General features: G+C 50.2%; 1 protein-coding gene across 1 annotated transcript in view; it reads left to right on the top strand.

The window, feature by feature from the left end:
* ADCY2 (adenylate cyclase 2) overlaps window positions 1-14,216 on the top strand; it is a 462,350-nt gene that overhangs the window by 17,450 nt on the left and 430,684 nt on the right. Inside the window, exon 2 of the mRNA XM_018065622.1 lies at window positions 3,355-3,552. Coding sequence (XP_017921111.1) covers window positions 3,355-3,552 — 198 coding nt within the window. The remainder of the gene's footprint in view (window positions 1-3,354; window positions 3,553-14,216) is intronic.

Genomic DNA, 14,216 nt, shown 5'->3' with positions numbered 1-14,216 from the left:
CCTGCTGTCTCAGATGGTAAAGAATCCACCTGCAATGCAGGAGACCTGAGTTCGATCCCTGGGTAGGGACGCCCCAGAGAAGGAAATGTCAACCCACTGTGGTATTCTTGCCTAGAGATTTCCTGGAACAGAGGAGCCTAGCAGGCTATAGTCTGTGGGATCGCAAAGACTCAGACATGACTGAGTGACTCACACTTTTCACTTGACAGTCATGCAGGTTTTCACACCGCTTTCTTCCTTTCTGGATAACCGAAGCCAATACAGTCAACAGTTGTTGCTTTCCTACGGGGTTAATGAAATGATGGAAAATCCACACCAGGAAGGCAGCTGTCCTGCTTCTCTACTGGTTGGCTTTCTGTTTGCAGCTCAGTTAACTTCATTTGGGGAAGTTTAAAGTAAAATCACGTTTTCACGGCTCTGTGTGTGCAGCAACCACGACCTCGAGTGAGATGTCCTCAGAAGACAGGCTGCTGTATCCCTGTGTGCCCTGGTCCGTGGATCAGGGCACGGACTAGGGAGCACTGGGTGCTGGGGAGCATTGGGTGCTGGGGAGCACTGGGGTGTGGGTGGATCCCAGACAACCTTTTGTAATGATTGGAACCTGTGTCTGAAGGTCAGAGTACAAGAAGGCACTTAATCGTGGACAGAAATAGTAGGGGAGGGAGGTTGTGAGAACATCCCACTGGGCCCTTCTGTCTTCTGGCTGTTCTGGAAACATTCTTTTGGCCACTGGGGAACTGGCTACACCGGAGCTCATGCATCGTTTATGCACACAGGGCACAGGGCTCTGCTGTGATGGCAACACAGACCATCCCCTGGGTGAAGCCCCGTTCTCTCCCAATCAGCCCCACAACCCTGGTGCCTCCCTCCCATTCAGAGGCCTGCATTTTCTCACCTGTGCAGGCAACCGTGCCTGCACTCATACGGCTGGTGTGAGAATAAAAGACCTTAATGTACCTGAGTGCTTAGCAGAAAAATAGCCATGTTAGAGTTGATGCTTTCGAACTGTGGTGCTAGAGAGGACTCTTGAGAGTCCCTTGGCCAGTGAGGAGATCAAACCAGTCCATCCTAAAGGTGATCAGCCCTGAATATTCACTGGAAAGACTGAGACTGAAGCTCCAATACTTTGGCCATTTGATGCGAAGAGCCAACTCATTGGAAAAGACCCTGATGCTGGGAAAGATTGAGGGCAGGAGGAGAAGGGGGCGATAGAGGATGAGATGGCGGGATGGCATCATCGACTCCAAGGACATGAATTTTAGCAAAGGAGATGGTGAAGAACAGGGAAGCTTGGTGGGCTGCAGTGCATGGGGTCATAGTCAGACACAGTTGAGCAACTCAGCAGCAACTGACGTGAGTCCTTGCCGTGATTGCTGTCGCTCTTGGCTTTCTCACAGCTGTTGCTCGACACGTGTAACTGTGAGAGAGGATAGGGAAGAGAAGGCGCTGAAGGTGGTCCGGGCCCCCCTGCTCTCTCCTGGGTGTCAGCCTGGGCCTGCCGCCTGGTGTGCCTCACCCGCCTCCCTGCCCGCCTCCCTGCCCGCCTCCCTGTGGTCAGTGGCCTGATAGCTGAAGGAGGTGGCGGGGCATCTCCAGGGTGAAGTTAGAAATGCTCATGGCCCAGAGTGAGCCCTGTACCCACCAGAAAAGGTGAGGGCTTCCCCAGGCTCTGGTATTTGAAAGACCTATGCCGTACGTCCCAGGTTGCACTGTAACTTTTGAGTTTTGTCTTGTTTTCTTACTTTTGGCAGAGCTCAGTCTTGGTTGCCGCGCGGGCTTTTTCTCGGTTGCAGCGAGCGGGGCCGCGTCTCTGGCTGCAGTGTTTGGGCTTCTCATCGCGGTGGCCTCTCTCCTTGCGGAGCGTGGGCTCTGGGGCCCGTGGGCTGCAGCAGTTGCAGCTCCCAGGCTGTAGAGCGCAGCCTCAGTAGTGGTGGTGCTCGGGCTTCTGGCATGTGGGATCTTCCCAAATCAGAGATTGAACCCATGTCTCCTACATGGGCAGGCAGAGTCTTGACCATTGAGCCACCAGGGAAGCCCTCTACTGTAAGCGTTAATATTCTGAAACTTCAGTAGAAGTTCTTAGCGCCCTGGCTATATGGATTGTTTTGGTTGAAACTCCTTTGAGTATTTCATCAACTAAATGTATTAGCTGAAGATTAAAGCTTTTACACTGTGTTCCATCCCATGGCGTGTGCTGTTCAGAGCAAGTTTCCAGCAGAATATTTGGAGAAGCTAAAGCCTAAAATCCAGGCTTGGATAATCAGAGGAAACGCTAGGTTTATTGCATTGTGTGGAATTGTAATATTGTGCGTTTGAAGGGTTATGTGGCTAGATAGAGATGAATAGAAAATGACTATTAGTGTGCAAATGTAGAGTTTTAAAAAATGCATTAGTAACAGGCTAATAATGTCCATTTTCCTTTTGCTGCCAGAGCCCAAGAAAGGCGGAAAAGGAAGCTAGCTAAATGGCACAGTCTTCTAAATATTTCCCACTCTCTCATCTTCTATTTTTAGTACTTTCTGACCCTTTTCTATTAGCCTTGATCTTGTTAAAACATTAATTGCAGTGCATTAAAAGAAAAGCTTCTAGTTTTAGAATCCAAGATAGTATTTAGTTCTTTTTTAAAATAAACCATTTCAAAACCATTTGCAGGCCTTAATTTCCTATGATTAGAGCATATCTGATTGTCTGAAGTTGTTTGCCTTATTTTATCCTTACATTCTGTGTTCTCACATTTACTTTTGAATGAAATCCACTTTTTAACTTACCAGGGAAAATTTGCATTCGATGGCATGGCTGTTTTGTGTAGTTTAAATATCCGGTCCTGGATCACGTGTGCTCATTCACTCAGTCGTGTCCGACTCTGCAGTCCCACGAACTACAGCCCTCCAGGCTCCTCTGTGAACTCGGGTTGGTCTCTCTGGTGTAAAGGATGCTGAGATGGGGAGCTCAGATGGAGACGATGCTGTCCCTCTCCCAGAAGAGGCTCCCATGCTCAGAGAGGCTCTGCTGGCACACGTGGGATTTCCCAGGCAAGAACTGGAGTTGGTTGCCATCCTCCAGGGGATCTTCCCAACCCAGGCATTGAACCTACTTCTCTTGCCTTGGCAGGAGGCTTCTCTACCACTTCACCAGAAGCCCAGTATTGGGTTATTTATGTAGAAAAACGTTTCTTAAGTTAATAAGAAACTTAAATTTCGAAAGTTCAAATTTTTCTACTTCTGAAGTCCCTTTTAAAACCTGACCTGTTTAAACCTTGACTGATGTTGATAACATTTCGATATTAATAACAAGTCATGGGCACCACAGGCTTTCTAAATTGTCCCTTTGTGATGTTTTTCCCCCTCCCCTTAGGAAGTTGAAGACCACGTGGCATTTTTAATCACAGTTCCGACTGCCCTGGCGATTTTCTTTGCGATCTTCATCCTGGTGTGCATCGAGTCGGTGTTTAAGAAGCTGCTGCGCCTCTTCTCTTTGGTGATATGGATCTGTCTCGTGGCCATGGGCTACTTGTTCATGTGTTTTGGGGGCACCGTCTCTCCCTGGGACCAGGTAAGATGTCCAAATGCTTTCTGTATTTTGATCTGTGACATACCAGGTTCTGTACACCTGGCCCCAACCTGTAAACAGAGGCTGAGAAGACCATCTTCGGAAATAGCAGGCCCACGGGGCTCTGCTGAGTGAAGTCACCCGGTGCCCGTTTTAACCCATCAGACCTACCGGCGGTCAGGGGCTGCCCAGGCTCACCTTGTCACCTGTTTCCAATGGCTGAGGCTGCCTTTGCAACTCGCACCCCGCCTTAGTACTTCCTTCTCCTCCAGCCCCTCGAGTCTCCCGTTGTTCTGGAATCCCCCTGGGGTGGGCACCGCTCTCTGTGCCTTGAAGTTGCAAAGACTGAACTTGAACTCTTTGCTCAGGGACCGGATCTCCAGATTTGGTGTCAACATGATGATGTCATAGCAGCAGGGAGACCCGCCGTTCCTCATGTTGAGCCCGGGAGGCTCTTGGCTTAGAAGAGGGCCATGTCTGGGGGATGCTAGGTCTTTAGGAGACTATAGTCCAGCGGGCTTTTCCCCTTGTGCTGGGGCCACGTGGCTCTTGTCTGCTGGTTGCTTGATCAGATGGTTCCAGGCACGGGTGCGGGTATCCTAGTTAGTAGCTTCAAGCTTGTAATTGACACCAAGGGGTTCTGTCGCCATTGAGGGAGAGAGGAAGCTGAGTGCCAAGAGGGCTGTTGCTGAGCTGCTGGGGGCCAAGAGCCTGGGGAGGGAGAGGCGCAGGAGCCACAGTCGTTAGGAGACTCCCCAGAGTTACTGGGGAGGCCGAGAAGAGAGACTCAAGGTGGAACACACAGAAGGATTCAAGTGCCAATGTGTGTTACTTTCAATTATCTTTTGATATTGACCTCTAATGTAATTCCACAGTGGAAAGAGAGCAGACTCTGTCTGATGTCAATACCTTTAGACCATGCAATTTTTGCACCTGGTTTTGTGTCCTTGGAGAAGGAAATGGCAACCCACTCCAGTAGTCTTGCCTGGAGAATCCCATGGACAGAGGACCCTGGTAGGCTGCATTCCATGGGGTCACGAACAGTTGGACATGACTGAGCGACTTCCCTTTGCGTCCTTAGTTTATAGTCTATGGGAACTTGAATAGAATCTGTAACCTAGTGTTGTGCGAACGTTGTGTAAATCTTAATTATGTTGAAATGGTTCATAGTGCTTTTCAGGTCTACTATATCCTTCTGCTTTCCTGTCTGTTCCTTCTATTAATTTTTGACAGTTTCGTATTGAGACTGTCATATTGAAAAACCTTAATTTATCTACTTAAAAAATAAGTATAATATCTAGTAGAACTATGGGTACCCTTGTTTTGTATTTTTCAAGTCTCCTGTAAATGTGTTATCATACTTTCAAAATTTGAAAAATAAAAAGAGAGAAAAAAAAAAGTTCAAGTGCCAGGTCAAGAGCCTGAGCTGAACAGAGCCCTTGGGAAGCCCAAGAATGGGGTTTCCAGAGAATTCTGTCCTGTGATCTCAGACAAAGCATCCTCATCTTTGACCCTCAGTTCCTTCTGTGAAGGGAGAGGCTGGGCAGAGTGAACTCGGGTTGGTCTCTCTGGTGTAAAGGATGCTGAGATGGGGAGCTCAGATGGAGACGATGTTGTCCCTCTCCCAGAAGAGGCTCCCGTGCTCAGAGAGGCTCCCCTGGCGTCTCCTCCTCGTTTCTCCACTCAAGCCTTTTGCAGCGCTGGGCGCCACCCCCCCACGCCTCTGCTCCCTGTTTGCTCCACGCACACCCTCACCCACTGCTCTCAGTGGCACACGTGGTCCACCGTCCCTCCACCGTCACCCCAGTGCACGAGGACAGAAGCAGGAAGCAGGTTAAGAGCATCCTTTGCCGTCTGTGGCGTGGACCCCGGGTCTTTCCAAGCACCGCGGCCACCTTTTAACAACGGAGCTTTCGAAGAAGCCTTCCTGTCTGGAGGCTTCCCTCGTAGCTCAGTTGGTAAAGAATCCACCTGCAATGCAGGAGACCTCGGTTAGATTTCTGGGTCGGGAAGATTCCCTGGAGAAGGGAAAGGCTACCCAGTCCAGGATTCTGGCCTGGAGAATCCCATGGACTGTACAGTCCGTGGGGATTGAGTGACTTTCACTTTCCTGTCTGGAAGGACAAATACTCCTTCTGTTCAGAATTCTCTGAGCTTCCTTTTTTCACGTGAATGACAGACTCTGTCGTGACTGGTGGACACTCGTGCGTTTCCTTCATTAACGTCATCTGGGGGCCTTCCCAAAGCAGCCTCCCCAGGTGCCTGGCTGCCCTCCCATCAGGAGACCCCCACCCTCTCTGGTCTTTCCTCAGCACTTACGGCCATCTGCAGAGCGTGTTATATAGCCCTCTCTCTACCACTGTCTCCGGAGAACGTAAACTCCTTCCCCGTGGGATGTGACTGCCCCTGTTGCGTCTCTGCACCTATAGGCGCTGTCCGTTGGTGGCACCCCGAGCTGCCTTCACGGGACTCGCCTTAGTAGATTGGTCTTCCCCTTCCCTTAGTGGATGGGTCTGTCTGTTGGCTTTGTGTGTGTGTCCACTCGTTTCTGCTTTTACTCATCTTCTGGTTTTACGACGCACGCTCGGGTTTAATTGCTGCTCTCAGCCTGTTCGTTAAGAAATCTCTGTAAGCATCTTCGTTCCTTCGTTGTTCAGTCGCTCAGTCATGTCCGGCTCTTTTCGACCCTGTGGACTGCAGCACGCCAGGCTTCCCTGTCCATCACCAACTCCTGGAGTTTGCTCAAAGTCATGTCTGTTGAGTCAGTGATGAGCTTGAGTGCCTTAAACATCCTTATTTCAGAGTCATTTTACTTGCTAGGGTGGCTCAGGTAGTAAAGAATCTGCTTCTACTGTAGGAAACCAGAGTTTGATCCCGGGTTCAGGAAGATCCCCTGGAGATGGGAATGGCAACCCACTCCAGTATTCTTTTCTGGGAAATCCCATGGACAGGGAAACCTGGCAGGCTACAGCCCATGGGGTCGCAAAGAGTCAGGCACAACTAAGCGGCTGACATTTTCACTTTCACTTGACTTCCGTTTACTTGAGGTCGATTTCCCAGCTGTTGGTTGGCTCTGTTTCTTGGCTCTAGCTTGGATGCTGTTGTTCGCAACCTCGTGCTGAGATTTTTCACGTTGCCTCTGCCCGTGACCCCACCCACGTCAGGGTTGCTGGCCTCACGCCGTCAGGACCCTGGGCAGGGTGGACTCCTGCATGGAGCCTCAGCACCGTTGATGGGGCAGCCAGGGGGGCCGGCCTCCCCTACGACCTCTAGGGGCACAAGCATTCGGGGCCACTTGCCTTGCGCTGTGCGGCTGCTCACACCTCTTGCCAGAAGAGGGCCACTTTGAACTAATTAATTTATTCTTTTAACTTTGTATTTTATATTGGCGTATAGAAGGAGGGCATGACAACCCACTTTGGTATTCTTGCCTGGAGAATCCCATGGATGGAGGAGCCTGGTGGGCTACAGTCCATGGGGTTGCATAGAAACAGACACGACTGAGCAACTAACACACACGTACGCACGCACGCGTGCGCGCTCGTACACACACACACACACACACACACACACACCACACACACCACACACACACACACACACACACACACACACACACACACACACACACACACACACACACACACACACACACACACACACACACACACACACACACACACACACACACACACACACACACACACACACACACACACACACACACACACACACACACACACACACACACACACACACACACACACACACACACACACACACACACACACACACACACACACACACACTTGAGTAAGGGCTTCCCAGGTGATGCTAGTGCTGAAGAGTCCGCCTGGCAATGCAGGCCACTCAGAAGATGCAGGTTTGACCCTGGGTCAGGAAGATCCCCTGGAGTAGGAAATGGCAACCTATTCCAGTATTATTGTCTGGGAAATCCTGTGGACTGAGAAGCCTGGTGGGCTACAGTCCTTGGGGTCACAGAGGACACAGCTGAGAGACGGAACACACGTACAGAAACAGGGGGCTGGATGCGCCCACTTAGAAGGAGATGGGGTACGCAAGAGAAGAGTTGAGCTGGGCACCCAGGGTGGAGGAGAGGGAGTATGTATATATTCTTTTCCAGAGTATTTTCCCATTTAGCTTCTTATATAATATTGAGCAGAGCTCCCTGTGCTGGACAGCAGGTCCCTGTTGGTTGTCCAAATACCTGAGAAGTTACTTGAGTTAAGTGTCCATGTCATCTATGAATAGGAAGCTTTATTTCCTTCATTCCAGTGTTAATGTCTTATTTCTTCTCCTTGACATGTGCGCATCATCAGACCCTCTGGTAAAATTCTAAATGCAAGAAAGAAAGAAAGAAAGAAAAAAAAAACAACAGAAGAGGCCACTTGAGCCCCATTCCTCTGCTGGAGTCTGAACTCCTTCTCAGCACTCCTGATCATTCAGGAGGAGACCTGAAATGTGGTTATTACCCAAAGTTGTCTCTCTGGCGTCTTTTGGTGTCAGCGTCACAGATGCAGGCCCCTTGATGAACGCTGATGTTCTGACCTCCGAGGGGTGTTAGTAGGCTCACTGCGCTTGAGGGAGTGAGCGCCAGGCTTGATCCGAGAGAGGATGCTTCCACGCCCAGTGCCGTTGTGAGGAGTGGCTGGGGTGCATCGATGGGGGCAGTCCACACGGGGCCCCCGTCACTGCTGAAAACAGTGGCAGGTTCGGGGATCCCAAGACCCCCGTGAGGTTCAGAACTTGCAGAAGGACCTACAGAACCCTTTGAAAGCTGTTAATACTCATATTTACAGATTTCCCAGGTGGTGCTAGAGGTAAAGAACCCGCCTGCCAATGCAGGAGCTATAAGAGACCTGGGTTCGATCCCTGGGTGGGGAAGATCCCCTGGAGGAGGGCATGGCAACCCACTCCAGTATTCTCGCCTGGAGAATCCCATGGACAGAGGAGCCTGGGGGGCTACAGTCCATGCGGTCACAAAGAGTCAAATATGACTGAAGCAACTTAGCACACACGCATGGTTTCTTAAAGAACACAGTTTAGCATCAGCCAAGGGGAGTGTTCAGGAGAACTGCGGAGTGTGGAGTGTCTGTTGTCCGGTCTATCTGGAGACACAACAGCCATGCCCTCCTAGCTGCGCGGGGAATAGCGCCTCCCTGGGAGCGTCATCAGAGCCTCGTGTGCCCAGGTTTTGCCTAGGACTCATCGTGTGCCCCTGCATGGCTGGCTGTGGGTCTCAGCCCCGCTACAGATAGAGCGGACTCTGTGTGGCCCTGAGCCCCCTTCCTGAATCACATCTCAGACGGTCTGCTGGCCAGAGCCTCCAGGGACGCAAACAGTCCTGTCAGGTGGGGCATTCCTGGGGTCCGAGAGATCCACTCCCAGGAGCCCAGGGCAAAGGCCGATCTCGTTCTGCTGAAGTTGGTTCTTCCCCGCACGTTTGGGTGGAGTCCTGCTCTCAGCCATCAACAGCCAGCACACAACCCAGAACCGGAGCCGCCAGCACCGGTGTTGTCTGGAAGGCGCCACCCCTGTTCTGGGTGCTTTCCCTCCACAAACCCGTTCCATCTTTTCATAGCTCCGTGGGGTGGGCGCCGTGGTACCTGAGCTCACCCAGCACCTAGACTTCCGCACCGGTCCCTCGATCACAGCCAGGCTTCGGGGGCAGTGAGCGGGACAGGAGATTTGAACTCAGGGGGACTGACTCCAGAGGCCAGTCTTACCTGGGATCCCAGTAGTTCTCAACTGGGAGCAGTTTCACTCCCAGGGACATTTCCCAGTCTGGCAGTGTCTCTGACTGTCACAGCCTGGTTAGGGGTCACCTAGTGTGTAGAAGCCAGAGATGCTGCTGTGAACCCTGCAAACAGCCTACAGCACACAGGCCAGCAGCATCTCTAAGGATCACCCAGCCCGAGTGTCTCCAGGGCTGAGTCTGAGAAACTCTGTGTTTACCGAAGACCCAGTTCTTAAAGGCTCAGTAAGTGGAACTGTCCTGAGTGGCCAGGGCACCACTTCAGACTGATGGTTCTGCTTTGGATCAGAGAGGCATGATTTGGCAGCGTGTGGCCTGGAAAACGTACCCCCTGGAGAAAGGGTGGCAGGTTTGGAGGTTGGGCATTGACTTGGTTTGAAAGCAGCCGCTGGTGAAATAAGGAAAATGTGGAGAAGACGCTTTGCCCTCCCAGCCCTGAGTACGTGTGGAGACCTGGCGTCACTGGTTGTTTTAATTCAGCTCGTGTCGCCCCTGATTTGGGTCCCCTCTTGGCCCATGCTGCCATCATCCCCACCCAGCTGACATGTGTTCCACGCAGCCGCCTCCTGGACGAGAATTATTTAAAAATGACATTCGTTGGTGGTTCCCAGCAATTGGAGGGAAGCTGTGTGGTACATTGCAGAGTTGGAGGTTCCACTGTTAACAGTGGCGTGTGTGTATGCTGAGTGCACATACACGTGCGTGTGCGTGGGCGTGCACGCGCAAACACACACACCTCTGCAGGGAGGGTCTGCCCGCCTGCTTCAGCTTGGACTGGGTTTGCTGAAATCCCCTGCCCACCGCCCGTTGGAGAAGGAAGTGGAAACCCACTCCAGTATTCTTGCCTGGAGAAGTCCATGGACAGAAGAACCTGGTGGGCTATAGTCCATGGGGTCACAAGAGTTGGACACGTCTTAGCAACTAAACCACCACCACCGCAACCTCCCCACCGTGTGCAAGATGACCTCCCCATGATCAAAGGGTGGAGGTGCTATCAACACACTTGACCTTCTTTTCCTGAATGGTTGGAAACCACATGAAAAATTTGAACATGGCTAGGAGAGGAGGAAGCAAGTTATCAGTCTCCTGTATTCCTTTAGGTGAAGGGATCATTTTTCTTTTTCTGAAGACATCAGCAGCAGCACGTCTGGGGCCCCCAGTCCCCTCTTGTGCATTCCCGGGGCTGTCACACGGCACAGCAGCTCTTCCTGTCTGAGCAGCCTTCCTGATAGCCAGGTCCTATCCAGAGAGGCCTCATCACAGTTGACAAATAGTGGCTCCCAGCTCTGGAGCATAAAGTCCAAAATCAAGATATGGACAGGGTCACGTTCCCCCAAAGGCTCCGGGGCCGGCCCTTCCTTCCCTGCCCCTTCCAGCATCACGTGGCTGCTGGGAAACTCTGTGGATGGTAGACACACCTCTTCAACATCTGCCTCCATCACCTCATGGTACTCTTCTACCTGCGTCTCTTTGATTCTTATAAGGCCACCCATCATATTGGACTTAGGAAACTCTCATGATTCCTGCTTAACTTGACCGTGTTTGCAAAGACCCTGATTTTAAAGACGGTCACATTCACAGGTGGGGCTTCCCAGGTGGCTCAGTGGTAAAGAATCCACCTGCCAGCGCAGGAGATGCGAGTTCGATCCCTGGGTCGGTAAGATCCCTTGGAATAGGACATGGTAACCCGCTCCAGTATTCTTGCCTGGAGAATTCCATGGAACAGAGGAATTTGTCCAGGTGAGCTCCAGTCCATGGGGTCGCAGAGAGTCAGACACAACTGAATACTCACTGGCTGGCTGGCCCAGGTATAGGAGTGAGGATTTGAACACATCTTTGGGGAGGACACCATTCAACTCATGATAGACGGCATTTCATGGAAGTCACCCTGTTGGCTACGAGGACAGTCTCCTGCTGCAGGAAGCCAGGCCCATCTCGTGGCCTGTTGGCTCTCATATTTACTTCCCACTCTTAGATATTTGACAGCGGCTCTTGATGTTGACTTTTACTTAAACTGCAAGTCCACCTGGAGATTAAACGTATGCTGTGGAGGTTTTTGACCCATTTTCAAACCAGGGTCTGCGGAAGTAGAAACATTCTTATGTGTGACTAGCCTGCTGAAATCAATCATCCACACTCAGGAACAGAAAGAGAAAATGACCTGTGATCAAGCGCATTGCCTTGTAGACAAGGAGAGCATCATAAACGAATGTTTGCACGTTAGGTTGGTTTGCTCTGCCTGTCTGATAACGAAAATGCTTCTTTGGGGATTTTGTAGGCATGTCATAACATTTTCCTTTTTTATGATATCTTTGGTTCACTTAGTGAAGCCTTAACTTTTAGGTGATATTATATATATATATGTAATTTATTTACGTATTTTCACCCGTGCTGGGTCTTTGCTGCTGCACACTGTCTTTCTCTAGTTGCGATGAGCAGGCTCTGCTATCTAGTTGGGGTGCTTGGGCCTCTCGTTCCCGTGGCTTTTCTTGTTCTAGAGCACAGACTCTATGCACGCGGACTTCAGTAGCGGCAGCGTGTAGATTCAGTAGTGACCGGGCCCCAGCTTAGTTGGTCCGTAGCCTATGGGAACTTCCCCGACCAGAGATTGAACCAGTTTCTCCTGCATTGACAGGCAGATTCTTGATCCCTGAGACACCAGGGAAACCCTAGGTGATGTTTTAATTTATGACTTTCCAACAAGGCAAATCCATTGCATCTCAGCTGAAAACCACTGACTTAGGACCTTCCCTTCGAGGTAAGAAGACTGTTGAGAAGGTGGCGGGTCAGGAAAGCAGTTGTCTACGGTGGCTGACGTTAGCCTGTGGTCCCTGGATTGGCCAAGTGAGGACCAGGGAGTGAGCTGCACTCGCGTTTGATTCCAGAGTTCTGCTTCCCTCGTACTAAGGGCTCACTGAATAGAGTTAAATAAAAACTTCCATTTCTGGCAGCCCCATTTCTGCCTTGGCAGGGAGACCAGGTTGTGTTATTGTATAGATTTGTTAACTTACCAATGTGAATGGCTAACATTTTGCTCTTGGAAGAAGGGACTTTCTTTGTCCTGTTACCTAAAAGGATGCCAGCCATTCAGCATGTTCCCATGTGTTTTCCTACAAAAATAGGACATCAGTGCTCAAACATCATTTTTTTTTTAATTGAGAAAAGGGTGAAAATGAAAGAAAAGAAAGGCCTCTTGTCAGCTTTGAAATGGTACAGAGTTGGTTTGTAAGTGCAGTGACTTGGAACGCTATTAAAGAACCCAGTAGCATAGGAATGAAAGGAGAAAACCCAGCGTGTTCCTGGGGAGCCAAGAAAACCATCTCTGGGTGCTTCTGTGCACCTCAGCAGTTTCTTAGGGGACATTTTGAACTCAGTATGAAAAAGAACAAATCAGACAGAAATGTAAAGTAATATACAAATTATGTCATCAAATGACAAAGATACATATACATTCTATATATATATATATATTCTAACCCCTCTGCTTTTTGTTTTTGGAAAAAACAAAGGCCAGGAACATAGTGATGAAGTGTGAGTTTGAAGGAAGCACAGCACAGCTGGATGCAGCCTGAAGGGTAGTTATTTTGAGATTCCCACGTATTTCTGGCTGTTGAGCGTGGAGGTGGCATTTCTATATTCTCTTTACCGTGTATTCTGAGCCCAAGGATTGGGAAAACCACACAGGCTTGCAGTGAATGGAGAACGGGTCACCACCCTCCCTGGGGCTTCCCAGCCCCAACCCCGAGACCCTGCTTGAGTAGACAGTTCTATTGGTGTTTCTGGAACAATCTGTGTGTTCCCTTCTTCTTTTATCTCCTCCCGTGCTTTTCTCTAGAGGAGCCTAAGCTGGGGTCCTTAAGGTTGACATCTGCGCTTAAACGGTTATTTGACTGCAGAAGGGGTGCTGCTGTTCTGACCTCCGAGCTTTGTGGTCCTCACTCTGCCCCGCCCGCAGGTCAACACTCCTTTCGAAGGCCGAGTGGCCCTGGAGGCGTTTTTGTTTGCTGCTCTGTTCCCAGCATGTTGCACGGTTTCAGACACGTGGAGATCACACTGCGAACTAACTGAACGAGTGGGCACATTCTCTGCTCGTCTCCTCGCCGGTGACGAGGAGAGACGCTACTTCCTGGATCCTGGTTCTTCCGTGCTCCAGGCAGCATTCAGTTACTTTACATACGTGACTTCCTGGTCTGTAAGACCCTGCGAAGACAATACTGTTATTACCTGCGATTTGAAGATGAGAAAGCTGAGACCCAGAGAGGTGAAGCAACTTTCCCAGAGTCACACAGCGAGGAGGAGAGCCAGCATTTAAACCCGGCATTCTGGCACCGTGATCGTCACACATCATCTCCGCCTGCCTCATGTTTTTGGCGACCTTGTGGTGCCTTAGCAAATGAGGAACAGTTGTGTGTCGAGGAATGGGGGCATTCAAATGAGGGACTATTGTGTGTCGAGGAATGGGGGTGTTTGGGAATTCTGGATTGTTCTTTCTGAATCACTTTGGGGTTGCATGCGATCTGGAAAAACTTCATGGGGTGGGGGGAGCTATTGCTTCAGAGATGCCAAAAATTAATCCTATCACTGTTCTGAATTGCTAGAGATATTCCCATCTGGAGGTATTTTCATTCATCGGACGAGTCAGTAAGAGAAATGGGACATTTCGGCCCAGGGATTAAATGTCCACGTGTCCTTGTTAGTCAGTATTATTGTTTGGAAATCAAGGATTACTTTTATACTGAAATGAATGTAACTCTTATTTACAGATTCTCTGTAATTTCACTTCTTTCTGCTCGTTTTCTCATCTGGGTCTGTCTTAGCTTCTCTGTACTAGTAACCAGCCCCTTCCTTCCCTGTTGGAAAAACCCTTCAGGCTCAAAAGTCCTTCTACGGG

The sequence above is a fragment of the Capra hircus genome, chromosome 20, assembly GCF_001704415.2.
Source record: "Capra hircus breed San Clemente chromosome 20, ASM170441v1, whole genome shotgun sequence".
In the NCBI taxonomy this organism is placed as follows: domain Eukaryota; kingdom Metazoa; phylum Chordata; class Mammalia; order Artiodactyla; family Bovidae; genus Capra; species Capra hircus.
The sequence above is the reverse complement of the archived record's forward strand: the minus strand, read 5'-3'. Positions and strand labels throughout refer to the sequence as shown.